This window comes from Grus americana, chromosome 10 (assembly GCF_028858705.1).
Source record: "Grus americana isolate bGruAme1 chromosome 10, bGruAme1.mat, whole genome shotgun sequence".
Lineage (NCBI taxonomy): Eukaryota > Metazoa > Chordata > Aves > Gruiformes > Gruidae > Grus > Grus americana.
This window is the reverse complement of record NC_072861.1, coordinates 24,362,563-24,389,749: the sequence shown is the minus strand read 5'-3', so window position 1 is coordinate 24,389,749 and position 27,187 is coordinate 24,362,563. Positions and strand designations below refer to the sequence as shown.

The window sequence follows — 27,187 nt, the reverse complement described above, 5'->3', positions numbered from 1 at the left end:
CCCAGCACCTGCCGTCTCCCCAGATCTGCCTTCTCATGCTAAGCTGCCCAAGGCCCGGGCCAGGTAGATGCAGCAGAGTCTCTTTTCATCCAATGTCTGTGGGGAAACCGCAATTCTTTCACTACAGTTACACTTTAGGGTACCTGTCAGCACCCACAGGAACACCACTCACAACCCAAACACAGGGCAGGAGGTTTGGGGTCTGGTATGAGCCCCACCCATAGGTACTTGACTGCTGGTGGCCTTTACCAACAGCTGACTGAGAAGCCTCTTGAAGTGTCTGACCAACATATCCTCCTCAGAACCTGATCTGGCCTTGCTCCCAATTTCTGTCCCAGAAACCCATCCCACTACTTGGCTCTCCTACTCAGAGACTACTCTTTTTGTCTTAGTCATGGCAGTCTCGTTCTGTGAGACCTCTTCCACTTCCTACTTCATCTAGCCATTCCTTACAAGACATTTGCACCAGAAAACAAAGCATGCCATCTCAACAGTTTTACCCCCAAATCTATTCCTCTCCATGTTTTGGAGAAACAACTCCTAAAAGCCACTGCTAAGGTCCCCTTCCTCCCCATCTCACCCATTTGCTTGTGTCCAGCAAGATGAAGTTTGCACAGCATGCTGAGGAGAGGAATCAAAGGAAGAGGAAAGGGGCTTTAGTGGGTCACAGGCACCTACCTGTCCTGGATATAATACTGCATATCAAGGTCATTAATCAGAAATGGCTTGCACAGCTTGGCATAAGCAACCGCTTTATCCAGGGGGAATCCTGAAATACAGGGAGCAAGGGGAGAGAATGAGCGGAAGCTCCCTTGTCCCGATCTCAAGTAGGCTAAGGCCTGCCACAGACTTTTTACCTTTGGAGTGGAACGATATTAGGCAGTCACAAGAGGGCCAGTTCTCCACCGGTTCATTCAGAATAACATCTTCCCCCATAATCACCACTGTGATATACTCAAACTTGCACAGACGCTCCAGAATCTGTGTCATGGGCTTTGACTTGGACTTTTTGGTCATGGCACAGATTCCAACCACAATCTGCCGTTCAGGTGGCTAAGGGAAGACAGAGACCAGTTTAGTACAGGGTCAACTACTTTACTGAATTTAAACTATGACAGCATAGAAACGCAGCAATGCAGAACAAACAAGAGATTTTCTTCCAACCTTATGCACTCACAGCTCTTGCTAGACTCAAACCCATACACACTTCCAGCTCCCACTAGAGTCCACTGGGGGAAACATCATTAAGGAGCAGCCCAAAACAACCGCTTCTTTGCCAGGTAGTATGTACCTCCTCCTTTTACTGGGCTCTAATGCTAAGGTGAGAAATAAATATCAGGCACCTGAACAAGCAGCAGGGATGGGAATCCCACATCATGTTCTCTCGCCCGTAATTCACCAAGACAGTTGGTGGACTTAGGCAGGCTCAGAGAAGAGCTGCAAATATTTTATAGCAAAAAAGTCCAGGAACTCAGTCTGTTTGTTTTATCTGAGAGAAAATGAAGGGGAGATTACAACAGTAAGTAGCTATGAGTAGAAGAGAAACAGTACCAAGTTCTCTTCCATATATCTGACAAAGGTACAAGATCCAGTGGGACAAAGTTAAGTTGAGTAAGTCAAGAGAGAAGGTGTGCATTCAAAAAGTATTGGTAACCCTAACAGAGGAACAGACTAAGGTCTGTGGTAGACTTTCTGTCACTGTCTAGAAGCCCCAGACTGAATGTTTTCCTGACAGATTAATTCTGGCCCAACCAAGATTAAATGCAGTGAGATCATCTGAAGCGATATACACAGGACTGTGGGTTACCCAACGCAAACAATTGTGGCTTCAAACTGTAAGTTGAGACTTTAGAACTTACTGCACTGACTTGCAAACCAAGGTTCCACAGTAAAAACAGAATCTGGGAAGCAAAAGGGTTTCCAAATCCTCCACTACACCTGATAAATAGCTCTTCACTGAGCATCAAGGTACACAACACTACACGAGTTTGAAGGGAATCAGCGTGGGCTCCTAGGTCAACAACCCACTTGCAACAGAGACTCGGGGTACAGAGGCAATGGAAATGACCGCTGCATTGGTGTATAGTCCCAGCAATTCGCACAGCCACCAGCAATGTCCCTGCACTGTCCAAGTCCCACGTGCAGAACAGCAAATGTAACATTTAATATAACACTGAAATGTTTAATATAACACTGAAAAGCAGTCAGGAGCTGGAGATCGTTCTCCTTTCTGCACCCTGTTCCTAGGGGTTACAGAAAAGAGTAAATGCCTCCACTCTGCAGACACACCTTTGCCCTTTTCACTGTTCCCAGAGTTTTCCTCAAAAATTTCCCTGGTGAAACAGAAAGGTTTACAGGAGTGTCAGGGTTAAGTTGCTAGGACAACGAAATACACTATTGTACCTGAGAAAGACCTGCAAGCCAAAAGGCTAGGATTTACTGCAGCATGACGCACCGAGTATGGCGGCACAACAATGCAGTAAGTCCTGTCAGAAATGACACTGCCATTCCCCTGGTTGTGCCACGCAGCCTGGTGCCGTGTCCCCTAAAGTCCCAACTGCCTGTGGCCTCAGCCAGCAGCTGCACAAACCCTGGCTGAGACCCAAAAATTCTGCACAGATGCTCCAACCCAGAACGCCAGGACCTCCTTACCGACTCCTCCTCTTCATCATCTTCAAAGAAATCAGTTTCGTCTGTCTTCATGTTTGATTCCAGAAAATCTGTCTCATCATCCCTGGAACCAACAACAAACCTGGGAGCGCAGTTTTCTCCCTCACTGGAGGTCGTCAGGGACGACATTGCAACTTCGGTGGCCAACCATCCCGCTCTGGAATCACAGCGTGCAAAAAGGGATATAGAAGGTCAGATGCAGAGCGAGCCAGGGGCCAGCTTCGCTACTGGAAGCTGGTGACTGATGGTGGGGAGGGCAGGGACTGATCTGGCATGAGTGAGCCCAGGGATGTGCTGCCCAGCACAAAAGGAGGGAGCAGGAAGAGACCCTCGGGGTGGGAGGGGATCCGGGATTCAGGACCATTTTAGATAGGCAGCTCCATTGTGCAATTAACCCCTTTGCACCAACTGGGAAAGGCACAGTGTCACCGCCAGCACTGAAATCATGTAAACCTTACAGTGATGCATGTTCCAAGCCGCTGTCTAAATCATGGAAGGGGACGGCAGACACTCCCGCAGGCTCATACACCCAAAGACATCAACTGAGACTCCAGAGGTTAGGATGAAGCTTAGGACAGTGACGGTGACTTTCCAATCGCCAATTTTCATCCTTTCAGCTCAAGACGACCTACAGTAACAGAGAGACCAGTTTGAGAGGTGCATGAGTTTGCGGTGAGCAGGGAAAAGGAAGAAGTGACAACTCTTTGGCAGGGAAAGAGGACACAGAGGAAGCATCAGCAACAGTTTGGGTTGCAGGTCAGGGCTTCTGGGTTTGCAAGCTGGCTCTGATTTACTCTGTGACCACAGAAGCCGATTATCGGGATACAAGCTATGCTTTATAAATGCCAGGAAAGGAGTGTGTCTTGCACCGTCACGTACAATAGCAGCACTGTTTGCCGCAGAAGTGACGGAGTTTGAAGGCACAGTACACGACCTGTCCACACCAAGGACACAGCTGTTCACCGCTCACCATAGCTGCACATACATAAATGTCAAGTGGTTGCCCTTTACCGTGTTTTCCCCAACTATAAAGTGGTAAAAAGCACTCCTCCCACGTAAGTGCAACCTTGAGAAGAGGACGTTGTGAACACCTCATGTTACTAAGAAATTCCTGAAAATTAACGTGAGACACTCTACTGCTGCTTCTCATGCTCTCACATGATTTCCAGCATTCCCCAGACTGAGAGTTACTGTATTTCCTCCTCTTTTGAGCATGCTTTCCCTGAGAGCCAGTGCACCACAGGAGACTATACTGCCACATACAGCTGTCAGTTCCCAGTCCTCGAGCGGCTCTTCTTCACCGAGCAGAGGCGGCACATCCAAATGCCATCGGCCTGCTGCCAGCATGGTTTCACAGCAGGTGAGAACCCTCTCACCAGGAGCAACGGAGGGAGATTATCTTCATTCATTCAAGCAGGGTGAGAACAAGCAAAAGAAACACACAGAAAGCAATCCATCTGCTTGTGAAATTCCCTTGGAAATAAGGGTAAAAATAAAGCATGCCTCCATGCAGAAAGGCTGTCCGTGCTCCCAGAAAGGACAGGAGATGTAACGGGTAAGTGCTCAGAGAAAACACTGGAGCAGAGGCACACCGGACAAGGTCCCACAGCCATGCTACCAGGCACTGGTTCGACAGCAAGCCCATCAGTTACCGCGCCGGATCTACTCGGGAAGCTGGAAACCAGAGAGGTGACACAGCAAGCCCGGATTTTGTACCTACCGCACCAAGGACGATCTCCTCCACCTGACTCCCAGCTCACGTCGGTCTTCCACTTGTGCACCAAGCCCAAGGCTGTCTGCTCCCACACAAACCTTGAGGCACAGTGCACACCCAGCACAGAAAAGCGCCCCGATCAGCGAGTTAAAGCTGTAATTCACCATCGGTGCTCTCTGCTGGTGGGAGCAACAGCGCTGGCAGACCAGGCTACACAGGCATTTTACTGTGTGCTGCTGCTATTTCCACGCGAGGACAAGAGTAGGATTCCCAACATGCTCAGGAACCATTTTCATTCCTGCACCCTGCTGCCTCAGCACAGAACAAAACCTTAGCAAGTACACTATCCGCTTGATGGCTGATGATTTAATGAAATAAACCATGCAAGAAGAGGAGGAGGGTTTTTTTCTCCAATCCCTTACTCTCCCCTCCCTCTTGGAAAAAACAGATCAAGCAGCAGGAAAACCTTTGCCCTAAGAACTAAGAAAGCAACGGGTTCTCTACATTCCTGCTCCTGTCCCAGGAAAAAGCCTCTGCCTTGCTCTGTAGCTATTTCTACAGGCCATGACACGCCATACTCGAACCAGGTAAAAACCCAGAGCCTCACTGGAGCCAACGGCCACCAATGCATCAGGCATTCCCTCGATGTTAACAGGGAAAGCCTCACGATCTCAGGTTGTTTCTGGTGTGGGGAAAGGGAGAGGGGATAACCAAAACCTCCTCCAAGTTTCCTTTTAAAGTAGATCCCTTATCTCACTACATTTATACCAAGAGAGACTACAGACACTTGATGAAACACAACTTTTAGCTACAGGCATAACTATGGCATCTAAACTCAGACAGACTGTTGCCCTCAAAGGGAAATAGGCAAGTTGAGCTCTATTCTGGTATCAAAGGCTAATAACAAACAAGAGGTTTTGCCACCACACTTGAATCAGCTCACACCGACAGCTGACACTCTGTGTGGGCTATCACAGTTTGTATGCCAGGAGGGCGGCAACTTCCCTTACAGGAACGGTACCAGCAAGGTTCCTGTACAGTGCCCAGCCCACACCACCACCACACCGTTACTTCTGGTCTTCAAACCTAGAGCTATGAGAGGCACTGACAGTACATGATGCTGATGGTTCTGAATCATTCTCATTGCTTCCTGAGCTAACTGCTCCTAGACGTCACACATTCACACCAGTCCCCATCTGCTGAGTGTTATGGGTCTCACCTTTCACTAATCACAGCAAGATAATCAAGTTAATGCTGCTGGCTGTATTGTCCAAGAGAGATAAAAGCATTAACATCGCTCTGGCACATACAGAAAAAAGGTAAAGACAGTTCTAGCTTTGAGTATGGAATATTCAGCCTTGCTAGTCCCATCACAGATGTACAAGGAAGTACAGACCAGCTGCTACAGCTAAAGATATTCTTGCACTTTCTTCCAGGAAGGGCAGCTATGATCTGCTACACAATCATACCAAAGGTTACCGTAATCATCTAACGGCAATCAGAAGCTGCTGACACGTGGCCTGAAACTGAGATGTAGACCTTGCCTCTATGTGTCCTGGGACTAAGTCAGCTCCCTAGACTAGCCTGTATTAGTGATAAGAAACGAGATAATAAGTTGTTTTCTGGTTCTCCAGCAAATCATTCTGGCACTGTTCAGACAAAGAGATGTATTTTTTGTGCCCCACTTCTGAGTTACCAGAAATTTAAAAGAGAAGAAGGGATGATCAGGTCTTGTATTAATTTTGCACTCAGTGTGGCATTAACCACTAAGAGGGCTTGGGTGTTGTTTTTTCATTTCGTTTTTCAAACAAAGCCTGTCAGAGGTGCAGATGCACGATTTGTAAGCGCAATCCCTACAGCAGAGGGCTGAAGGACAAGGACTGCCTTTAGTCCTGGCACGCACCAACCACCCGAGGCTGATCACACCGCCGGTGGCAGTGGCCACGGGCGGCAGAAGAGGCAGCTCTAGGAGCGGAGGCCAGGCCCGCGCACCCCAGGGAGCCTGGAGTACGGGGTACCACTGCATGTGGACAGGCTGCAAGGATGATTTAGTTTATAGACCCACAGCCTGATTTCAGCCAGGTCAAGTATCTGCAGGATTGTAACCTTTAAGAATACACACAGCTGGCATTTTAAAATACTAATGCTGGCAGCGTCTTGTTGAACTACCTGAAACCGCCGTGGGCACTAAAAACAGACAAACAACCCAAACAAACAAGCAAAAACCCCTGGAAGTTTAGGCCTTGATCAGTGAAGTACCTTTGCATGCATGACCAGTAACGTACCTTCGCCCAAAGAGTTACACCCATTGTCACAAGGGCTATTTGTATTAAGGTTAATTACATACTTAGATACAAAAGGTGAAAGCTGTACTCTTTATCATAGACAATTGCTTCAGAAGAAAAAGAACACCTATTCCAGAGTTAATAATTAAAAGCTACTTGCACTTGGTGTATCAAAGAAAGCTTTCCACTTGCTATTAACATAGAAGTTCAACCTGTTCACAACCAGGAAGCTGAAGTCAAGCTTCTAAACGTACAGTTCTGCCTGTTCGAGCAGCACTTTTGGTAACTCCAAATCTATCAACATCTTCAAACCCAGACAGAGCACAGCAACGGTGGAAACATTTCACGTTTCCTGACCAGGAGCTCCTTCTGCTAGATAACGCCGTTTGCAAATTTAGTAAAAAAACTCCTGGCTTATCACTTCCACCTCTGAGCAAGTGTTATGTTGCTCCCATAGCAACTGCAGCAGTAAGATCAATTCTCGTCTGAGAAGATTTTTTTAATGAGATCTTGTTAGGAGATTGTTCAGTGCGAAACTTCACAGCACCAGAATTTCTCTGAGACTGTAACTGTTAATAAAGGTTTATTAACAAACAGAAGTATAAAACAATACTTTCTAACGTTTTTAAAATGACACTACAAACGAGTTCAAATACGCCTTCAATTTTAAAAGGCAAATTCACGACGTTCGTTCGTTTTGGTCTGTCAGCAGGCAGGCTGCAGCCTGCGGGCCCGTTAGCACCGGCGTTTGCCCCGCGCAGGCTGCGGCGCCGGCAGCTCCCGGGCAGCGCGGCTCCACCCCGCCCTCACACCCCGGGGGCGACGCAGACGCAAACCCCAGCCCGTCGGGCTCCGGAAGGCTTCCAGCCGGGAGCGCCGGCTCCTCCTCCGGGGCAGCTACCGGGGCCCGGCCCGGGCAGAGCGGCGCGGCCGCAAGCACCCGCGCACCCGGCGAGCCGCACCGGCGCCGCTAGGCCGGGCAGCACCGACACGGACACGAGCAGCCCAACCCGCGGCAGCCCGGCCGCCGCCCGCTCCCCGCGAGACCCCGCGGCGGGCGGGAGGGGCTGCGGGGCCCGCTCCACCGTGGCAGGGTCGGGCCACGGCCCCGCCCGCCGCCCCGCCGGCCCTCCCGGGCAGAGCCCGGCGCAGCGCCGCGCACAGCGCCCGGCCCAGGTGGCGGGGAGCAGGCGGGCCGGCCCGGCCGCGGTAGTCCCGCGGGGGGGGGGGGGGAGGCAGGGCGGCAGGCCCTCGCCTCGCCAGGGGGCCGCCGCTGCCACCTACCCGGCGCTCCCCAGCACCCGCCGACGCGCCGGGCCCAGCAGCGGCACGGCCGGCCGCCCCCCCCCCCCCCCTTCCAGTCGCGTCGCTTCGCTTCCCTTCCCTGGCCCGGCGCCGCCTGCCCCCTGCCCCCCCGCCCCGGCCCCGGCCCCAGGCTCGGGCCTCGGCGCACGGAGGGCGCCCCGGCAACCCGCCGGCGGCAGCAGGGGGCGCCACGCCGGACGCCGCCATTTCCCTCCTCTCACCTGCGGCCTCCGAGCGCACCCTGCGCTGCCGGCGCTGCCGGTGGCCAATCACGGCCTGCTGACGGCCGCAGCCAGCCACTCGCCAGCCAATCGCCGGAGAGGGAGGCGGGCCGGCGGGGCGGGGCGGCCCCTGGCGGCGGCGGCAGGGAGCGCTGCGCGCACGTGGGGCGCGGGCCCAGCGCCGGGCACCGGCAGCGCCGCCAGGTCCCGCGTTACCGCGGCAACCGCGCCACGCGGGCCGCCGGGGCGCGGCCGGTTCCCGGGATGCCAGGCCGCAGCCGGCGACCTTGGGGCCGCGCTCTCGGGCGCCGATGCGTCCCCCGCCGTTACGGTGCGGTCAAGCCGGGGCGGGCAGCTCCCGCCCCGAGGGACCCAGCGCAGGAGGCGCGACTGTGCCGGGCGACCGCTCCCGACGCGCCGGAAGAGCCGGGCAGCGCGCCCCGGGCAGCGCCCACCGCCGCTCCTGTCCCGCGGGGTCTGCGGCGGCAGAACACGGAGCGGCTCGCGGCGCGCTCCCCGCCCCGCCGGTGCCGCGGGCACGGCGCGCGCTGGCCAACCGCCCTGTCCCGGCGTTCGGGGGCTGCGGAGGGGACGCCCGGCGCCGGGCACGGGCGCGGAGCGCGGCGGAAGGGCCTGTGACAGCCGCCCTCGCCAGGCCGGGACGCCGAGAACCGCCCGCCCGCCCCGCGACCCATCCCGGGCCGCATCCCGTGCGCGGCTCCGGGCCGTCGGGGAGCCGCGTCCGCCGCTCCCGGCTCCAGGTGCGCGGACTTTGCCCCGGCCGCACCCTCGCCGCCGCGGGCTGCGCCGTGCCGTGCCGTGCCCGCCCGCAGCCGGGGCGGGGGTTCGGGGGTTCGGGGCGGGGGCCCGGCCCGGGCGCGGCCGCCCCTCCGGCGCTGTCCGGAGCGCGGTGCTGAAGGCGGGCGGGGCGGGGCGGGGCGGCCGAGCAGGTGGCGGTGCCGTTGCGGCCCCCCCGTGCCCGGCCGGCTCCCCGCCCCCCGCGCACCCTCCCGCCGCCGCCGTTCCCATTCCCATTCCCGTTCCCATTCCCATCACGTCCGCCTCCCGGCCCCGCCGCGCTCGCTCCGCCGCGCCGCCGCTCCGCGATGGCCAGCACCTTCGCCCGCGCCCTCTCCGCCCGCCGCTCCGCCGGCCTCCTGGCCATGGTGGGCGCCGGCTCCCTCGCCGCCGGTTTCCTGCTCGCCCGGGACACGGTCAGCGCGGGGGACCGGCAGCGGCGGCGCTACCCGCCCAGGTACCGGGCGCGGGCGGCGGGGGCGCACGTGCGGGGGGGCGGCGGGCGAGGGCCGGTCCCCCCGGCACCGGGGAGGGCGCGGGGCTGCCCCCCGAGCTCGAGCCGGGGCCCCGGAGCGGCTCACGGGGGCGGCGGGGCGGACGCTGTTCGTCCGCGGGCGGGGGGGGGGGTGACCGGGACGCCCGGGAACCGAGATCGCGCCGGCCCCGGGGCGGCGGCGGGGAGCGGGCGGTGCGGCGGCGCGAGCTCGGCCGTGTTGGACGCAACCGCCCCGCCTCGGGCCGCCGGCCCCCGCCGCCGCGGGCTGCACCGTCCGCGCACCCAAGGGCACCGGCGCCGCTGCGGCGGGGCCTCCGCGCCCTGCCCGGCCTCCGGCACCGACCGCCTCGCCTCGCCGGGGCGCTGGGCTGTGCCCTCCCGGGCCGGCCGGGCTGCCACGGGGCCCCGCCACGGGACCCACGCTGAGCCGGGGCCCTGCGGTCTGCAGGGGTCCCCGGGGGCATCCCCGTGCCCGGGGGCTGGCTCCAAGTGGCAGCGCGGGCTGGGACCCCCGGGACTGCCGGCGGACCCTAAGCAGTTGCGGAGCACCGGGACAAGACGCTGCGCCGCCAGCCCGGGGCAGGCAGGAGCGGGAGGGGGACAAGCGCTTGCCAGCAGGGCTGGGGGCTGGGGGGACTTTCCGGGGCTGCGGGGGAGATGGGTCAGCATGGTGGGGCAGCGCTGGCGGGACAGCGAGCGCGGGCGAGGACGTACCCCCGGCTCGGCCCCGTGGCCGCAGGAGTCAGGGGAGACTTGCCAGCGTCCTGGTGGGAACAGGATGGAGCAAAAGGGTTCATTTTCTCTTCTCCTGGTGAAACACCCAGGAGCTCCATTTGCAAGAGCTGGTGTCAAAGCAGAGACAGAGGCTGCACCGCAGCCCCCGGGGCTGGCGGCAGCTCCTGGCCCAACCCCATCTGGCCGTACCAGCCTTCCCACGCGCCTGCCTTTGGGACAGGCACTTCTCTATTTAAAAGAAAAGGTTTCTTGGCAGGGCCTCGCTCTTCCATCTCAGGGGCAGTTTTTAAAGAGAGAACTGGAGGGGCTCGCAGGTGCTCAGCAGGCAGCCCCCAGCCTGCAGGCAAATTTTGCATGAAGACGAGCCCTGAGATGTGCAATCAGGACTCCTGGGAGGCGGGCATGGGGCCAAGCCAGGCCAGCCAGGCGCGTGCACGGCTGTGGTCTGGCTTAGGGGTGCTTTGGGGGTAATGCTGGCTATGCAAGAGCCAGTGGCCCTATTTGCACAACCCGTGCCTGATCCCTTAAGCCAGATAAGTGTCACAACTGCAGAGCAGTGCTAAGGTTCAAGCTCAAGCACAGAAGGTCTCGTGTCACTCCCCCTTTGAACTGCTCTCTGCCAGGGGGAGCCCTGGGGAGCCCAGCCGGGCCCCAGGAGGGCCAGGCACTTCACTGCCGCAGGTAGAGGTGTCACAGCTGCTCTGCTCACCGCTGCCTGCTGCAGCAATAAAGAAGCAGGAGCCCTGAAGCCAGGAGAGGTGGGGGCAGGTCCTGCCTGGTGCCCACGCTGCCTGGCCCCAAGGAGCGTGGAGGGCTAAGGCACAAGATGGGGGCTGGAGGCAGGAGCTGCCTGTGCCCCACAAGGACCGCACAGGGTAGGGACAGGGCCAGAAGGGGAGAGGGACATGGCGGCCACCGTACGGTCCTTCCGCCTTGCACTGGCACCGGCTGCTCGGCCTGGCACAGCTCAGAGGCAGGTCAGGAAAGCCAGGAGCAGGTTTTCCTCCCCACTGCGCACCACGAAGGAGCAGAGCAGGGAAGGAGGCAGCACGTTACTGCTCCAAACACACGCGGCTGCTGTGATCCCTGCACCACAGTGCAGTTAGAAAGCGGCGCTGCGCTGCATTGCAGGCTGAGAGCCCTGCTCGTGCAGAAAGCTGTGTGCCGAGAGCCAGCGCTGGGGCTTAGACATGCTGGGTCGGGCCACAGAAACAAGGGGACAGAAACGGAGTGAGTTCAAAGAATGATGAAGGCTGGATGTTACTGTTTATTCACCTCCCAAGAGGGCTGTATTTTCAAGCTTTCTGAGCTACTGCAGGGCCACAGACATCAGGTCTTCACTGAGCAAGGATGGTGAGGGAAAAACATCGGGACCTGTGAGACCCGCTGGCTGGCTTGAGAAAGGCAGGCACTCCGCCTGTGTCCTGCTCCTGTGGGCAAGGGTACCAGGGCCTGTCCCCACTAAACCTGGACACGCAAGTGTGCCCTTGAGCACACAGAACACCAGTGGTATCTTTGTTGTGGCTGGGGGCAGGGGCCGAGCTGGCCGTGCTTGTGGCAAGATCAGTGGGCTGGGGAAAACCAGCAGGTCAGAGCGTTGATGCTGAAAACAAGGACAGGGCTGCAGGAACAGAGAGGCACCATCTGAGAGGGAAGAAGGGGGCTGAGCTGGAGGAGGGGATGAAATCAAGGTAGGGGATGTGGTTGGAAAGCTCTAAAATAAGCTTCCTGGGAGGGTCTGTTTGTCCTGGAACGGTTTTGTGTCGGTGCTGACGCTTGAAAAGAGCCTGGACAGAGCCCCAGGGATGAGTCGCAGCATCCCACTCTGCAGGGCCGAGTCAACCCACCTGAGCATTTTGCTCCTCTAGTCTTTAAGTTAAATAATGAGACATGTTGGCAACAGCCTTCAGGGACCGAGCGGCACCCCACGGCTGCTCGTCAGAGGTGCCGCAGTGCAAATGGCCATGCTGGGGGGGGCACGGGCACCCCCCCCCCCCCCAGAGGAGACACGGGCACAGATGTGCCTGCTGCCGGGCAGGGTCCTGCACAAGGCACAGCATCACATTTGGACGGTCACACTGGGGCTCCCCGCCAAAGCGTCTCCACACAAAGCCCGAGCCCCCTCCTCCCTGCGTAAACAAGCCGCATGCTCCGCTGCCTGCAGCAACCCGCCAGCACTCGGCTCCTCCCGTCCGCCGCCACCACACAGAGTCCGCGCCGCTCGCCCCACGCACCCCCACACCTCTCCAGAGGCCACGTGTGGCAGGGGCTGCCATCAGCATGGGCACCCACAGAGCCAGTGATGCTAGGAAGGGCGCTGGAGGCCACTGGATTAGCGGTGAAGAGCCGCGGGGAGATGCAGGGGGCTGCTGCTTCCGGAGAGGCTGCCCAGTCAGGAGACGGACTAATAATACCTGCTGAGCACTTAGCAGGGCTCCTCTCCGGTGAAGCACCTCCTCACACAAGGGCAGAGAGGGCAGTTGCTGCAGGCAGCTGCACCATGAGGCTGCAGGTGTGGGTGGTAGCAAAGCACCTGCCCCCAGTCATGCTCCTGGCAGATGTCCGCCTTCTGCTGAAGACGCTTCCAGCCTTCGTGGTTGGGAGCTGCGGGGGGAGCCCACCCTATTGCTCGGCTGCATGGCACTGGGAGAAAAGGATGGTGCTGAAAGGGTCATAATTCAAAAACCAGTTTTGGGGACAAAACCCAAGGGGCCAAGGCAGCCCCAGTAAGGCCAAGTGCAGTGTTGCCTTCATGCTTGTGGTGGAGGATGCTTGGACACCCAGGAGAGCATGGTGGGAGCATGGCGCCCGCTCCCCGAGCCCTCCCACACCAGCCCCGGGACGCAGCCCAGGCTGCAGGGATGGGCAGTCTCCCCTGCGGCTCTGTGGGGCACCGCTTGCGAGCACAGCACGGGGCGTTCGGCTCCTTCATCCCTGCATTGCCCAGCTGATCCTGGCACCGTCCAGCTTAGTTCGGGTGCTCTGGAAAGGCTGAAGAGAGATCCCCCAGATTTGCTGGCTGTGATTCAGGGCTGTTCTGGGGGAGGGTGTGTTCGGGCCAGGAGCTCAATCGGCACTGCAGCAGGCACAGACCCTGCAGGCAGGGGCTGGAGTCCCTCAAGGTTTTGGACTCTCTGAACACTTCAGTGAAGGTATAGACTGACCATAGCAGGCAGCATGCTTAAACCTATAGCAATCTTCTGCTTACTGGAAGTGAGCTTGCTTCCCTTAGCAACCTTTGCTGGCTCTCTGGATGCAGTCCGCTGTTGCCAGGGTGGAAAGCACAGCAGGCAGGCTGTGGTCCTGGCATGCCAGGTGGCACTGGCCATGCTGGGGGCCAGGGAGGAACTCGTTGAAGTGTCCCATTCTGATCAACAAATGTTTTTTAGCAGAGTGTCTCTTCCTGAGGAGACATGGGTCAGTACCCCACTGCTGGCAGGGGCAGGAACAGTGGGGGAGGCTGGGGCAGGCTGCATCCCATATACAACGAATCAGCCTCTGAACTGGAGCATCTCAGCACAACGCAGATATGTGTGTGGGCTGGGGTGCAGCCCTCAGCCTGCACGGCCTGGGACAAGTTCCCGCCTGGAGCAAACGCCTCCTTGCACTGGTCTAGGCTGAAGCCTAGCGCTTCCCTACGCAGAGCAGATAATGGAAGCCCTACCTCCTTTTCTTTCTGCAAAGTGCAGGAAGCCACAAGCAGTAGCCAAGCTGCAGGCGAAGGGCCAACGCACATTCCTTGGCCTGCAGACACAGGAGGAGGCGGTGGCAGTGGCAGCACTCTGCATTGCAGCAAGGGGGCCGGGCGCTGGCAGCCAGACCCAGCGTCCTGTGCGGACATTCAGCCCAGGAACAGGACCTGGGTGCTGGGAAGGTGCCAGGACTTGCTGCTGGTGATGGTGGCCGGCTGTTGCTCCCACTGACCTGGACCTGCACTAGCTGCAGCTACACACAAAGCAGTCCTCCTCCTGGGAGATGAGAAAGGTGTAGCCAGGGCTGCAGGACCCCTCCAGCCACCAGCCAGGTCCCCTGGGCTGACAAGGGCCAGTCCTGTCCCACTGAGGCAAACGGAGGCAGGAGGGATTTGGCCACGTAGAGCACTGTCGGGGTCCTGCCCTGCCAATCCCCCCATGAGCACAGAACAAGCACAAAGCCAGGCTAAAGTGGGAATGAGGTCAGGGGACGGCCTCCCGCTAAGCTGATTAGAGGAAAGCATCCCCCTAATACAATAAACTGCACCAGAGCAGTGCGGTTCCCACCAGCTGCAGATCGGGGTCAACCAATCTCCCGCCCCACGGCATCTGGGGGGCACAGGGACAGGGGGTCGTGGCGCCCAGCTGGGGCCCAGGGGCCAGACACGCCAGGGCCTCGGCAGGCTGCGTGCCCTGCCTCCCTCCCTCGCTGCGCAGGCAGCCCCTGGTGCTGGGCAGAAGGGGCAACGGGAGCAGCCACCCTCTGTTTGGGCTGGCAGCAGGGCAGCCCCAGGAACGAGAAGGGGAGTGAGGCCCCCGCTCTGCAGACCGGCTGCGCTGGCAGCTCAGCACACAGGCTCCCGCCAGCTGCCCATGCCCCAGCACGGAGCTGCAGCTGACGTGGCCGCTGCTGCTCACCCAGCAAGCTCTCCCGACCCCGGGGCCCTGGTACGCAGCTGATAAGGAGCCGCACCCTAACAACCGGTCCAGATTTGCTCGTGGACTGTTGTCCTTGTGGCAATGTCAGCGCTCAGCACTGCCCTTGCTGTGCGATGCCAGTGCCTGCCTTCCCACTCCCGGCTGGCCTTTGCTGGTGTGGACAAGCAGAGCAGCTCGACCTCCCTTCCCACAGCTCCCCTGCCCACACCTGCCCTGCGGGTCTCTGTGGGGCAAGGGCATGGGCGCTGGGGTCCCCTGGCTCCAAAGGACTCATTGGTCTCTCCTCCCACAGCGCTGAGTACCCTGACCTGCGGAAGCACAACAACTGCATGGCCAGCAACCTGACGCCAGCCATCTACGCCAGGCTCTGTGACAAAGCAACCCCAAATGGCTGGACCTTGGACCAGTGCATCCAGACAGGTGTCGACAATCCTGGCCACCCCTTCATCAAGACTGTGGGCATGGTAGCTGGCGATGAAGAAACCTACGAGGTGAGTGGTGGACGGAGCCCTGCCATGCTCCAGACTGCCCTGGGTGCCTGCAGTAGCCAGCAGAGTCCCAGTATCTGTGGTACCTCCAGCAGCCTGGGATGTTACTGCCCACCTCCTCCTACTCAGCTTGGGCAGCTGGAAAGGCCCCTTCGCCAGCCCCAGCGTGTCGCTGTGGGACACAGGGCTCCCTCAGATCAGCTGTTCCTAGAACCCTGCAACCTCTTCCTCCTTGCCCCTGAGCCCCCCTTGCCCGGGCAGCATTGCCCCATGAATTGCCTTTGCATTGCAGGACCCACCGTGGCCCCAGCCAGCCTTTGCAGCCTCCCAGCTGCCATGTCCCCCCCACTGGCAGCAGGACTGTGCTGAGCTTGTGGCAGGGGCTTCATGGGGTGCTGGGTCTGCAGTGCTATACATCATCCTGCTTGCTTCCAGGTGTTTGCTGACCTGTTTGACCCCGTGATTCAGGAGCGGCACAACGGATACAACCCCCGCACCATGAAGCACGTCACAGACCTGGATGCTACCAAGGTGCACGAGCCGGGCAGCGGTGCTGTGCATGGGAGCTCTTCCCCGGGCCATGGGGGACAGAGGCCCTGCCAGCACCAGTGCTGCCCCTTAAGCGGCCCATGGCTTATGTCTGTTCCAGATAAAATTTGGCCACTTTGATGAACGCTATGTGCTCTCGTCCCGGGTCCGGACTGGGCGCAGCATCCGCGGGCTGAGCCTGCCACCAGCCTGCACCCGTGCTGAGCGGCGAGAGGTGGAGAAGGTGGCCGTGGAGGCACTGAATGGCCTCACCGGAGACCTGGCAGGCCGCTACTACCGCCTCGGCGAGATGACGGAGAAGGAGCAACAGCAGCTCATCGATGTGAGTTGATGCAGCTCCCTACCAGCATCCCTGGGTGCCCGCGGAGCAGGACCTCTTCTCTGGCATTGCCTCTCCAGGAGGCCGTATCCTCCTTTCCCAGCCCTGCTGCCCTGTGGGATCAGGACACCCTTCCCCGGTGAGACCATCCCGCAGCGCAGAGGGTGCTCGTGGGGCTGCTCAGCCCTCCCAAGCCAGGGGAGGATGGAGCTCGCTGAACACAGCCTCAGCAGCTCATGGCCCCCTCCGGCTCTCACCCCCTGTCCCTGCCCATACCCAGGGGCAGGCAGGCTCATGGCACACAGCTGGTGCGCTGCCAGCCCCTGGTACAGGGTGGGCTCTACACCAGCAGCCTTCTGCCTCCCTGGCCCACAGGCGTGGACTGCAGGCGAGCTTGCCCCGCCTGGGACAGCCATGGAGCGCTGCCTGCATGGCAGGCTAGAACCAGTGCGACAGGGTGCCCTGGCACCAGCTGTGCAGCCCCAGCAAGCCCTTGCATTCTGCCTCCCTCCAGGACCACTTCCTCTTCGACAAACCAGTGTCCCCGCTCCTGACGGCAGCAGGAATGGCCCGGGACTGGCCCGACGCACGAGGGATCTGGTGAGGATCTGCCGCAGCACCAGACAGTCAGCAGGGCAGAAAGGCGGGGGACACTGCTGCTCTGTCCAGCTGCCCCAGCTCCGCCACCTGCGTTCCTCATGCCCGCCAAACTGCAGACCCAGCACATGCGGCACCAGCACCCCTGGGCCACGCTCGCCCTACACTCCGTGGCCACACAGAGCTGGGCTCTCTCTGCTCATGCATGACCTGGGAGCACCTTGTGCACTGCAGCCAGCCGCTCCATACACAAGCCACAGTGTCCTCCTACAAAGTGGGACTTTGGAGCCAGCCCCTGCTGTCAGTCCTGTCCGCTCTCACCATCCTCCAGCACCGTGCACTCCAGGCTGCCAAAAATCTGTAATTGCCTTCTGCTCCCTGGGCAATCCCCAGCGCTCCTCCTGGCTCTCTGCACGCTCTACCTGCCCTCAAACTTACCCTGCCACAACTGCATCTTTCTGCTCCCTCCCAGCATTTCTGCACAGCCATGCAACATCCCACACAGCATCCCACACGCATGCAGAGTGACAGCCAGCACACGCACTCACCCACACCACCCTCACTGGCACAGCACCTTTACAGCAGCCTCATGGAAACCAGCTCCACAGCTTCAGCCGCCCCCTAACCCAGCATCCCAATGTGCACCCCACACCTCACAGCCCCCTCCCACTGCCTGCATGGTGCAGGAGCCAGGGTCCTGTCCCCAGTCCAGGCAGGGTCGCCATCACGCTTGCACCACACTGCTCCTCCCCAGAAGTGCTTGCCTGCACCCACGGCACCAGAGCCAGTACCCATCACCTGCAGTGGTGCGTGTGGGTGAACGCTGGCCGGTCTCCAGGAGCACCTCCTGGCTGTCTGCCTTGCTGCCAGGCTGTGCTCCGGCAACGCGCTCCCAGCCACGGGCGCAGGCAGAGCACCAGGACCCTGGGGCAGCACTGGCACCATTCTCACAGAGGCAGAAGGGGCATGGCCAGGGCTAGCAGAGGTGGTTGGGTGGGCACAGGGGCTCTGCTGGCTGCCAGCACAGCCAAACACAGCCCTGTCCCTAGGCACAACAATGAGAAGACCTTCCTGATCTGGATCAACGAGGAGGACCACACGCGTATCATCTCCATGGAGAAGGGTGGCAACATGAAGCGCGTCTTCGAGCGGTTCTGTCGGGGCCTGAAGGAGGTGAGCGCCCGCCAGCCCCTGCTGCGCCAGCCCTGTGGACAGGCAGATTGGCGGGTGGGCAAGCAGGGCTGCTGTGGGGCTGGCCCCCTGCACTCGGCCGAGGCGGGGTGGTGCTGCCATGCTGAGGCCTGGGCACCCCGCGGCCGGGGACTGAACGGCTGCTTGTGCCTCTAACCCAGGTGGAGCGGCTAATCCAGGAGCGAGGCTGGGAGTTCATGTGGAATGAGCGGCTGGGTTACATCCTGACCTGCCCCTCCAACCTGGGCACTGGGCTGCGAGCAGGCGTCCACATCAAGCTGCCACTGCTCAGCAAGGTATGACTGGGGCCAGATTAGTGGGGAGCCAGGCCAGGGCTGCAGGGAGCCCCAGCTGCTGGGGCACAGGGAGCCCAGCCACACGGGAGGTGCAGGACTGCATGGGACCTGACCCTGGACATCACTCGGGTTCCCCCAGGAAGCGGAGCGTATGGTTCAGCCCACGCCTGCATCCGTGGCTGAAGGGGCCAGGGACCCAGGTGTCAACCTGGGTCTGCTTGGGGCAGGGCTCCCCGTGGGGATTATGTGCCTACTGACGGGGGGTCCTGTGAGCAGCGGGAGGGCTGCCCCAGGGAGCAGTCGGCTGCAGAGCCCTGACTCCCTTGCTGATGGTCCCACTGAACACTGACATCTTCTCTGGGCACAGGATAGCCGCTTCCCTAAGATCCTGGAGAACCTCCGGCTACAGAAGCGTGGGACAGGTGGTGTGGACACTGCAGCTACTGGCAGCATCTTCGACATCTCCAACCTGGACCGGCTGGGGAAGTCAGAGGTGAGTGCTGGGCAGAGCTGCTTTCGGGGAGGGAGGTTCTCAAGTGTGTGTGCATGACAGGCCCGCGGCGCCCAAGCAGCTCCAGGGCCGTGTGCTGGGGCCAGCACATGGGGACCGGGGGTGGCGGGGTGGCAGCTCCTGCCCTTCACACGGTGGGGCCAGCTGGGTGCCTTGCTGGCGTGGCTCCCAGGACAGCCCCTGAGTCAGGACGTCTGTGCTCCTGGTGCAGGTGGAGCTGGTGCAGCTGGTGATAGACGGTGTGAACTACCTGATTGACTGTGAGCGGCGGCTGGAGAAGGGGCAGGACATCCGCATCCCCTCCCCGGTGCCACAGTTCCGGCACTGAGCTGGACCAAGGCAGCACCAGCCCTGTGGGGCCCAGCTCCCCCCCGTAGCTTACGCGATCTCTGTGCCCAGCATGTCGCTGCGTCCTGTTACCCGCAACGCGCCAGGCCAGACCCCATAAATGTGCGCTGCTGTAGCCATGGCTTGGTCTCCTCCTTACCGCAGCACACGCCTGCCCCAGCACCCTGTGCCCCTGCAGAGAGGCACCCACCCAGGTCTGGGTTTCCTGCACCCCCCCTGAGCAGCCCTCCCCAGGATTTCCCCGAGCCACTGCTGCCCTGGAGAACAGGCCGGGGGGGGCACTGGGGCTGCCCTACTCTGGCAGGCCACAAGGGACTGTGTGTGGGTAGGGAGCCAGGGCTGGGGGGCAGCTTGCTGCAGGGTGCCAGGAGCTGCAGGGACGGTCAGGGCTGGGCAGGAAAAGGTGATCTGGGGCCACATGTTGCTGCAGACAGGCAGGGAGCAGAGCTCATTGCTTGTGCCCATCACAAGTTTATTACTGGGATACTCGCAGAAGGCAGGAGGGCAGGCAGAGGAGGAGAGCCAAGGTGAAGTCAGACTGGGGCCCGGCTCCGCTCCTGCCTGCAAGAGAGAAAGCACCATCAGAGCTGAGCATGCCAGACCCAGCACGCTGTGGAGGGGCTCATGTCCCTGCCGCGAGCCCTCAGTGCTCGCACACATGCACACACGCGCGTGCACACACACAGAGCTCTGGGCAGGGACAGCGCAGTCTACTGCTGCCCCCAGAGCAGCTGTTCAGGACCTGGGTTTAGGGCAGGGGGCAGCAACAGGGAGGTCTCGTCTGGGCAGAGGTGGGATGGGACAGAGTCCAACAGGGAGCCTGAGCTGGGCAGGCAGCGGGGCCAGCCTCCCCGTGGGGCAGCACTGTGGGCACGGCCTGAGCCCTCCCGGCATCCTGGGGTGCCCGTGCTGAGCCTGGAGGTGCAGAGCAGGGATGAGGGGTGAGCGGGCAGGGGAGCTGCCCACCACAGGCAAGCTGGGGGCTGCGTGGGGACAGAAGCCGCCTGGCCGCTCTCACCTTGGCTGTCGTGTGCAGCTTCTCCCTCGTGCTGGGCGCTGGCCAGGGCCTTGCACAGGGCACTGCCGAGCCACCGGCGCTGCCTCAGGGTGACAGCCATGGCCTGGGCACTGGAGAGGGTGCGCAGCTGAGCTGGGCCAAACACCACCTGCGGGGAGAGGGCAGCCAGCCATGGCGAGGCCCTGCGCCTGCTCCACAGTGCAGCCAGGACATGTCCCACCCTCCATCTCTCAACATCCAACACGGGAGGCTGTCACCACGCTGGCCGAGCCGGGGATCCCCCCTCCCCTGTGTGCAGGGGTATAGTGCCACGCACACCCTGGACGAGTGTGCCAGTGGAGGACGCTGGGAACTCACTGCGAACTTGGGTGCCGGGACAGCAGCGATGGCCCGGGGAGTGAGCGCCCAGATCTGCTCGGGGACCAGTGCAGAGAGGACGATGTCGGGGAGCCCAGCTGGGGCACAGAGCACAGGATCAAGATGCCTTTCCCAGGCACGGAGGCCAGCAGGGCAGGCAGCAGTGACCACGGGGCATGGCACCATCGCAGCCCTCACCTGCCAATGTCCCAGCCTCTGTGAAGATTTCAGGTCCCCAGGCAGCAGCCGGGCCAAAAGCAGCACTGGAGGTGAGGTGTGCAGCCAGCACCTCTGCCTGCTGCTCTGTGCAGCGCAGGCTCAGAGAGCCCAGGAAAGGGGCAGCTTTGCTGCGGGGAGCAGGCAGTGTCAGGCAGCCACGTGCCGGGGACCAGCACCCCTGCCCTGCGCTCGGCCCGCGGTCCCCGTGGGCGCACACCTACCTGAGCTCCCAGCTGTCCAGGCCCCGCAGCTCGGCCACCGGCAGCCCACAGAGCAAGTGCCCCAGCGCCACCAGCTCGGGCAGCCCCAGGTCCCGGGCACTTGCCCCGTGCTGCCGCAGGAAGGCGGACACCACAGCCTGCATCTGGGGGAAAGCCCGTCACAGGGTCCAGTCACCCCCCCCGCCCCCCCAGTCCCCAGGGCCTCACCTGCTCTGGCAACCAGCCGTCCAGCTCCCCCAGGGTGGAGAGGGCCCCCCAGTCGGGGAGCTGCAGCTCCCGCAGCTCCAGCTCGCCCAGCTGGGTGGCCAGCCGGCCCAGGCATAGGGTCTGGGCTGGCTCCAGCACCCGGGTGCTGCCCCACAGCTGCAGCACCAGCAGCACCACGAGCTGCCGGCAGCCCCTGGCCCAGCACCACCGAGCAGCACCAGCACAGCCCCACACAGGCAGCCCCCCAAGGCCAGCACACACCCCCAAGGACAACCCCACCAAGGCCAGCACAGCCCTCCCACAGGCAGCCCCCCAAGGCCACCCCCCCCCAGTGAGCACAGCTCCCCACATTCAGCACCTCTCTGCCAGGGCCAGCACAGCCCACCCAGCCCAGCAAAGTGCCACCACCCCCACCAGCATGGGCCCCCGTGTCCTCCCTCACCCACCTGGCCTGGCTCAGAGCAGCCTGGAGCTGGTCGGGGCGCAGTGCTGGGTCCCGGCTGAGCAGCCCCAGGCAAGTCTCCAGCTGCTGGGGGCCCATGGCGGCCAGCTGGGCCACGCTCCATGCCGCAGGGAAGGTGGCACGCATGTCAGCACAGCTGGGCACGGGGGCTGCAGAGCCCGAGTGGACTGGCCCCAGCCCCAGGTCTGCAGGGTGCACAAGGGGGACACACCAGCCAGGGAAGAGATGGCGTGGGTGACACCGGGTGCTGGGGACACAGTGCCAGCCCAGAGAGGGGACAGCACGGGGGACACTGGACAGCAAGGGTACAAAGTGGGTGGGCAGGGCACGGGAGGGCGCCAGGGACAGGAGGTGCATGAGCTGGGACAGGGGCCATGCAGGACTCAGAGGGGGGAGTGCATGGTCTCACCTCAGTCCCCTGGCCCAGCAGCTGCCACCAGTGGGGCCACCAGTACTTCTTGTGGGCTGGGACCCTCACCCGGGGTGCTGGGGGGTTGGCAGAGGCGTCCCAGCTCACTGCTCCCAGTCCTGCTGGCTCTGCAGCAGCTGCTCCACCATGTCTCTGCTCAGCAAGTCCTGAGGCAGCACCAGGCAGACATGGAGAGAGGGGCTAGGGCAGACCCCACCGGCAGAGAGACCCAGGGGAGCAGCAAGGACAGCATGGCCACAGGGGCAAGAGTGCTGATGAGGTGGCACAGCCACGAGGATGGGGCACTGGCCAGGACAGCACAGCCACAAGGATGGGGCACTGGCAGGGACAGCACAGCCATGAGGACAGGACAACACTGGGGATGCCGTGGCCATGAGGATGGGGCACCAGTGGGGATGGCATGGCCACGAGGATGGGGCAGTGGTGGGGATGGCACAGCCATGGGGACGGGGCACTGGGAGGGTTGGCACAGCTGCAGCACCAGGTGCAGGGGCCAGGGCATGGCCAGCCATGGGGCAGCATGGCGGCAGTGGGACAGGACGTGGTGCTCGCCCGTGGGATGGCGCGCAGGCTCTCGAGGGGCAGCAGGAAGACCAGGCGCCCCAGCTGCTGCAGGGTGGGCAGGCGCCAGCCTGGGGGGGGCCTGCAGGAGTGGGCGTCAAGGTAGCGCTGGTGGGGCCCCGTGCCCCCCTGCCCGCCACCTACCCCAGCGCTTGCTCCGACAGCAGCAGCCGCCCCAGCTCAGTGGCTGCCTCCGCAGCCAGGCAGGTGTCTTGCAGGTCCCCCAGCCGTGGCAGCAGGCTCTCAGGCCGGACACAGGCCACACTCTCCTGGCCCAGGAACCCCACCAGTGGGCCCAGCCGGTCCAGGTCCTCCCCAGCCAGCTCCGTCCCTGCCGGTAGCCGCTGCAGCGGGGAGAGCAGAGGAGTGAGGATGGGCGACTGCATCTCCCCGCACCCTGTGTGGGGCTCCCTCCCCTTACCAGGGAGCGCAGGGCCCCGCGGGCCAGGGCTGCCCGGCGGGCGGCCGGCAGGGCCAGCAGGCTGCGGGGCTGGTGGGTCGCGTGGTCCAGCAGCAGTTGCATCACGGCGTCAGGCAGCATCTCCACCATCTTCACCCTGCGGGAGCCAGAGCACAGCTGGGCACTGCAGGGCAAGGGGCTGCTCTGCCTAGGGATGAATGGGGCACTGAGCCCCATCCTACAGACCCCTTCTCACAGCAGGGGTGCCCAGGCACTGGGCAGGGGCTGGTGCCAGGTCTGCCCTCAGGGATGGCCAGGAATGGGGGCTGGAGATGCCAGGTGGGCAGTGGTGCCTGCTGAGGGCTCCTGCCTCCAGTCCCCACTCCACATATGTGGGCAGCAGAGCAGGGGCTCACCAGCCCCTTGGAGACACAAGGAGGGTGATGAGCCCAAGGAGGGGGCTGTAGACCAGCAGGAAGTGCTTTTCCCCCCAGGGAAAGGGGGCAGTGGGAGCAGAAGGGGTGGCACACGTCCATGCATCCCAGGGCCAGCTGCTCCTGACACCTACGGTAACTCCATGAGAAACCGAGGTCCCAGCCATGCCAGCTCCTCCTCAGAGAGCACAGGACGCCTGAGCACCTCCTCCTGCACGCAGTGTCTCTGGGGACACCATGCTTTAAGTGTAGGACAGGGACAGGATGCCCACAAGCCACGGGGGTCGTGGAGCCTCCTCCTTACCAGGCTGGCAGGCAGGGAGTGGGGCTGCGTGTAGAGGGTCCGGAGAGCCGTGAGGAAATCCTCCCGACCTAGCTCCTGCAGCGCAATGCACACAACGTGCACACATGTGCGGACCCTGGTCTTTGGGACCTCCCCAGCTCCCTGCACAGCTCCGCAGCATGTCACCACCCAAGGCTACTACCCACATTTCCAGAGCTGGCGGGACGCAACCCCTCCATAGTTGGACCTTTGCCGGGGACCTGCCTGGCCCTCAACGCCCAGGTGTGCAGGGCAGCCCACACCCTGCCTCCGGAGCCATGTCCCGCTCCCGCACAGGGGGCAGGGGCTGAGAGAGCGGGACAGACCCTCGGGCATGGCTCCATCGTAGCAGGGTCTGCAGTCCCAGGGGGCCATGCTCACTCACCAGAGCTGGGGTCCTGCAGCAACGGAAGGAGCAGCATCCCAAAGCTGGGAAGGGAAGCAGCCATTCCTGCGTCCTGCGGCCAGCAGGAGTGAGAGATGGACGAGGCCCCGCACGGCCTGCACCGGCAGCTGCCGCGGGACTGCCCACGTAGCCTGGCTCCAGCCCCTGCCACTCTCGCACCCTCTGCGGCTCCCAACCCTCCTCCGACAGAAGCAGCCCTAAAGACCCACTGTCCCGCGGACCCCCGAGATGGAGCTGTACCGCAGCCCCCGCTGCCTGCCCAGCCCCTGCCCGCTCACGCCGCGCCTGCCGCCGGGGCTGGAAGCGCCTAGCGCGGCAGGGCTGTAACCCGAGGCTCTTGCATTATTGATGCCAGGAACCCCGCGGGGCACTGCCCGGCCCCAGGGCAGCCTGGCTGGCTGGGCCGGCTGCGGGAGCAGCTCCCGCGCTGGGTCTCCCCGGCACAAAGGCGGCGGGCCCTGCGGGGCTGACCGGAGCGGGACGGCACCCCCTGCCGGCCCCGGGGCGCGGAGTAACGGCGCAAGCGGCGAGCAGGCTCTGGGCTGGCGGTGCCCGTCTAACTGGAGGCGGCGGGCGGGGGGGGCTCTTCCCAGGCCGTGGCCCCGGTGCCGATCCCGAGCCGGTCCTGCAGCCGCGCCAGCGCCGGGCGTTGCGGGGAGCGGCGGGGCTGTCAGGGCCGGGCGGGGCGAGGCCCGCTCGGCGCCCGCCCGCGGGGCCGCCCCGCACTCCCCGGCCCGGGCCCGCAGCCCGCGGCGCTCCGCCAGGTTCTGCTGCAGCCGCTCCGGGTAGCGGGAGAGGGAGTCCCGGGGCCAGGCCGCCCGCGCCGCCGGCGGAGCAGCACTGCGTGTGCAGCGGGCTCATCGCTGACCGGAGCCGCCGGAGCCCGGCCGTGGGACTCGCAGGGCGGGGAGGGACCCCCACGCTGGTGCCAGCTCCGTCCCCTCGCGGCGCTGCCCTGGAGCTCGTCCAGGGCCCCTTACCACAAAGGTGACGATGCAAGCTGAAGACATTCCACGCGCTTTTCCAGCAGCCCCTGAAGCTGACCAGCCAGTTCAGTGCAATATCGATGACAAAAATGCCAGAAACGGCCCAGACGGCTGCCTCCGTGATTGTGGTGAACGCCTGGTGAATGTTGGTCCTGTTCTTCAGCTCTGGGGAGCACGGGGGACCAGCTGCTGAACCTCAGCGGTCAGCAAAAAGGACCAGGTTACAGGGTGAAGGCAGGTGCATGCCACCTAAAGGAGAAACGAATGGTGAGATGGAAACACTGGTACTGAATACTGTCCCCCAAAGTCCAGCTGAGCTGCCAGACTGGCTGTGATGGGAGGCAGCTCTCAGAGGCTGAGATTTAAGGGCAAAGGCTAGTTGGGGGCACAAGGTCCTGGGGAGGATGGGATGGGACACAGCAGGAGACAAGGCTGTTGCTCTGTGCTGGCTGTGGCCAGGAAAGGTGGCTATCTGAAATTAACCCTTGGCTTGAATTTGATCACTAGTCCTGGCTCTTGTGGGCACATCCTGCAAAACAACTGCACAGAGCGTCTCTTGTCAGCAGCCCTAAGCCTGCTGCCGTGATGTGTCGCCGGGCGCAGCAAGCCCTCCTGCACCGTCAGCGCCCAGCCCCGGGCAGATCCAGGCCTGGAGCGACAGTGGGGTCAGGCTGCCTCTGTGCAGCGGGGAGGGGAGACTGTTCATGCTTATCACTGTTGATCATCAAGATAAGGGCGTCCAGGATTACCAGGAAGAAGATGCTTTTTATGTACAGATTGGCTGAGTTTTGTCATTGAGAAAAACACAGGACACTGACTTATTGCCTGCCAAACGCCACGGGCAGATGCACTCACAAAGGGGACTCAGAACTGCACTGTGCCCTGTGCACACGCAGCTCTGTGGACCTCAGGTTTCAAGACAAGCTTGGTCCTTGTCTCAGTACACTGGCAACAGAGTTCTGCCTTTGGTGAGTGGCACCTAAAGCACTGGAAAAGTTGCGAAGTGGCCACCATGACAAGCTGTTGGGCAATAGCTACCCACCTGAGAAAGAAGTCCCAGGAGGGCTTGGGCCCTGGTGCTTCAGCCATTCTGCATTGATTTGTTCTTACAGTCCCTGCTCATCCCACCCTGGACAAAGACTATCCAGGCTGCCAGTACATGGAGCCTGTGTCCTGGCTGAAAGCCAGCCTGGACCACCCCATTCCCAGAGCTCAGCCTGTGGGAGCCTGTGTCCCACAGCCGGTGCTGCTGCTGCTGCGTGGCAGGTGCTCCCGCAAGCCTGCTGTCATCAGGCTGCCCGTGGAGGATACAGTGCAGGAACCAGGATATCGATGGGAGGAGGATAGGCCAGCAGCCCTTGCAGACCTCGATGCGGCCGTACAGGCATTTCTCTGAGGTGATGGAGGTCTTGCTGCAACTGATGTTGAAACAGGCCAAGTGATGATAAGTGAGCGTCACCTTCCTCTGCTTCCAGGGATCTGTGTAGAGATCAAGCAACTCCTGGGAGACTCTGCCTTCTCTGCCCGGCAGGGGTAGGAAGCCGTGCAGCTGGAGGACATTGAACAAGACCTGGCCAGGCAGCACCCTCCAAACAGAAGCAGATGGGGCGCTGCAGCATGAAGAGGGAAAAAGCCAACTTTGCTGGAGAGTTTAGGAGCTGTGCTCCAATTCCCTTAGCAGGGTATTGATGCTGAGCTAGCACAAGCAATGACACTCAGCTAGGATCAGGCTGGGCAAGCACAGACTGGGAGAGTATTTTGGAAGTGGACACTACTGCATCCTGCATACACTCCAGCTCCTCTGCCAAATTACTGGATGCAGGAGAATAGCCATGTCACCTCCTCCTGCTCTAGATGGGACCTGAGCAGAGAATGGGCACAGCTGCAAAAAACCTTCAGGCTGGGCTAACTTACCATCCTGCAGCAATCCAAGCAGAGCTGTGGGAGAGGATGGATTTTATTCTGTCCCTTTCACTCCCACCACAGAGAAGATGTAAAGCTGCTGCTGC

At 61.5% G+C, this 27,187-nt stretch overlaps 4 protein-coding genes across 8 annotated transcripts in view; 1 reads left to right on the top strand and 3 right to left on the bottom strand.

Moving 5' to 3' along the window:
- Positions 1-8,240, bottom strand: part of PPIP5K1 (diphosphoinositol pentakisphosphate kinase 1) — a 54,079-nt gene extending 45,839 nt beyond the window's left edge. For 2 of the 5 annotated variants that reach the window (XM_054836808.1, XM_054836809.1), the window contains exons 1-5: positions 8,196-8,240; positions 3,129-3,298; positions 2,653-2,827; positions 858-1,053; positions 679-769 (exon numbers count right to left, since the gene is read on the bottom strand). In XM_054836808.1, the coding sequence (XP_054692783.1) occupies positions 679-769; positions 858-1,053; positions 2,653-2,799 (434 nt within the window). In that variant the 5' untranslated portion in view covers positions 2,800-2,827; positions 3,129-3,298; positions 8,196-8,240. Of the gene's footprint in view, positions 1-678; positions 770-857; positions 1,054-2,652; positions 2,828-3,128; positions 3,299-4,390; positions 7,864-8,195 lie in introns of those variants that run through there. The other 3 variants (XM_054836811.1, XM_054836812.1, XM_054836807.1) reach the window with 2 other exon arrangements.
- An 891-nt stretch (positions 8,241-9,131) lies between these two features.
- On the top strand, positions 9,132-19,267 carry CKMT1A (creatine kinase, mitochondrial 1A). Its single transcript, XM_054836806.1, has 9 exons — positions 9,132-9,450; positions 15,148-15,346; positions 15,779-15,874; positions 15,993-16,214; positions 16,726-16,811; positions 17,858-17,981; positions 18,161-18,295; positions 18,663-18,788; positions 19,018-19,267. The coding sequence occupies exons 1-9, from the start codon at positions 9,302-9,304 to the stop codon at positions 19,132-19,134; spliced, it is 1,254 nt and encodes a 417-aa protein (XP_054692781.1). The 5' UTR covers positions 9,132-9,301; the 3' UTR covers positions 19,135-19,267.
- Positions 19,268-19,606: 339 nt separating this feature from the next.
- STRC (stereocilin) lies at positions 19,607-21,717 on the bottom strand. Its single transcript, XM_054837171.1, has 6 exons — positions 21,623-21,717; positions 21,177-21,471; positions 20,970-21,112; positions 20,728-20,876; positions 20,173-20,320; positions 19,607-19,715 (listed from the first exon to the last, which is right to left on the bottom strand). The coding sequence occupies exons 1-6, from the start codon at positions 21,715-21,717 to the stop codon at positions 19,688-19,690; spliced, it is 858 nt and encodes a 285-aa protein (XP_054693146.1). The 3' UTR covers positions 19,607-19,687.
- A 108-nt stretch (positions 21,718-21,825) lies between these two features.
- LOC129210896 (stereocilin-like) lies at positions 21,826-25,298 on the bottom strand. The gene is made up of 4 exons (XM_054837247.1): positions 25,173-25,298; positions 23,052-23,187; positions 22,775-22,974; positions 21,826-22,215 (listed from the first exon to the last, which is right to left on the bottom strand). Exons 2-4 carry the CDS (start codon positions 23,178-23,180, stop codon positions 22,206-22,208), a joined length of 339 nt encoding a protein of 112 aa, XP_054693222.1. The 5' UTR covers positions 23,181-23,187; positions 25,173-25,298; the 3' UTR covers positions 21,826-22,205.
- Between the last annotated feature and the right edge of the window lie 1,889 nt (positions 25,299-27,187).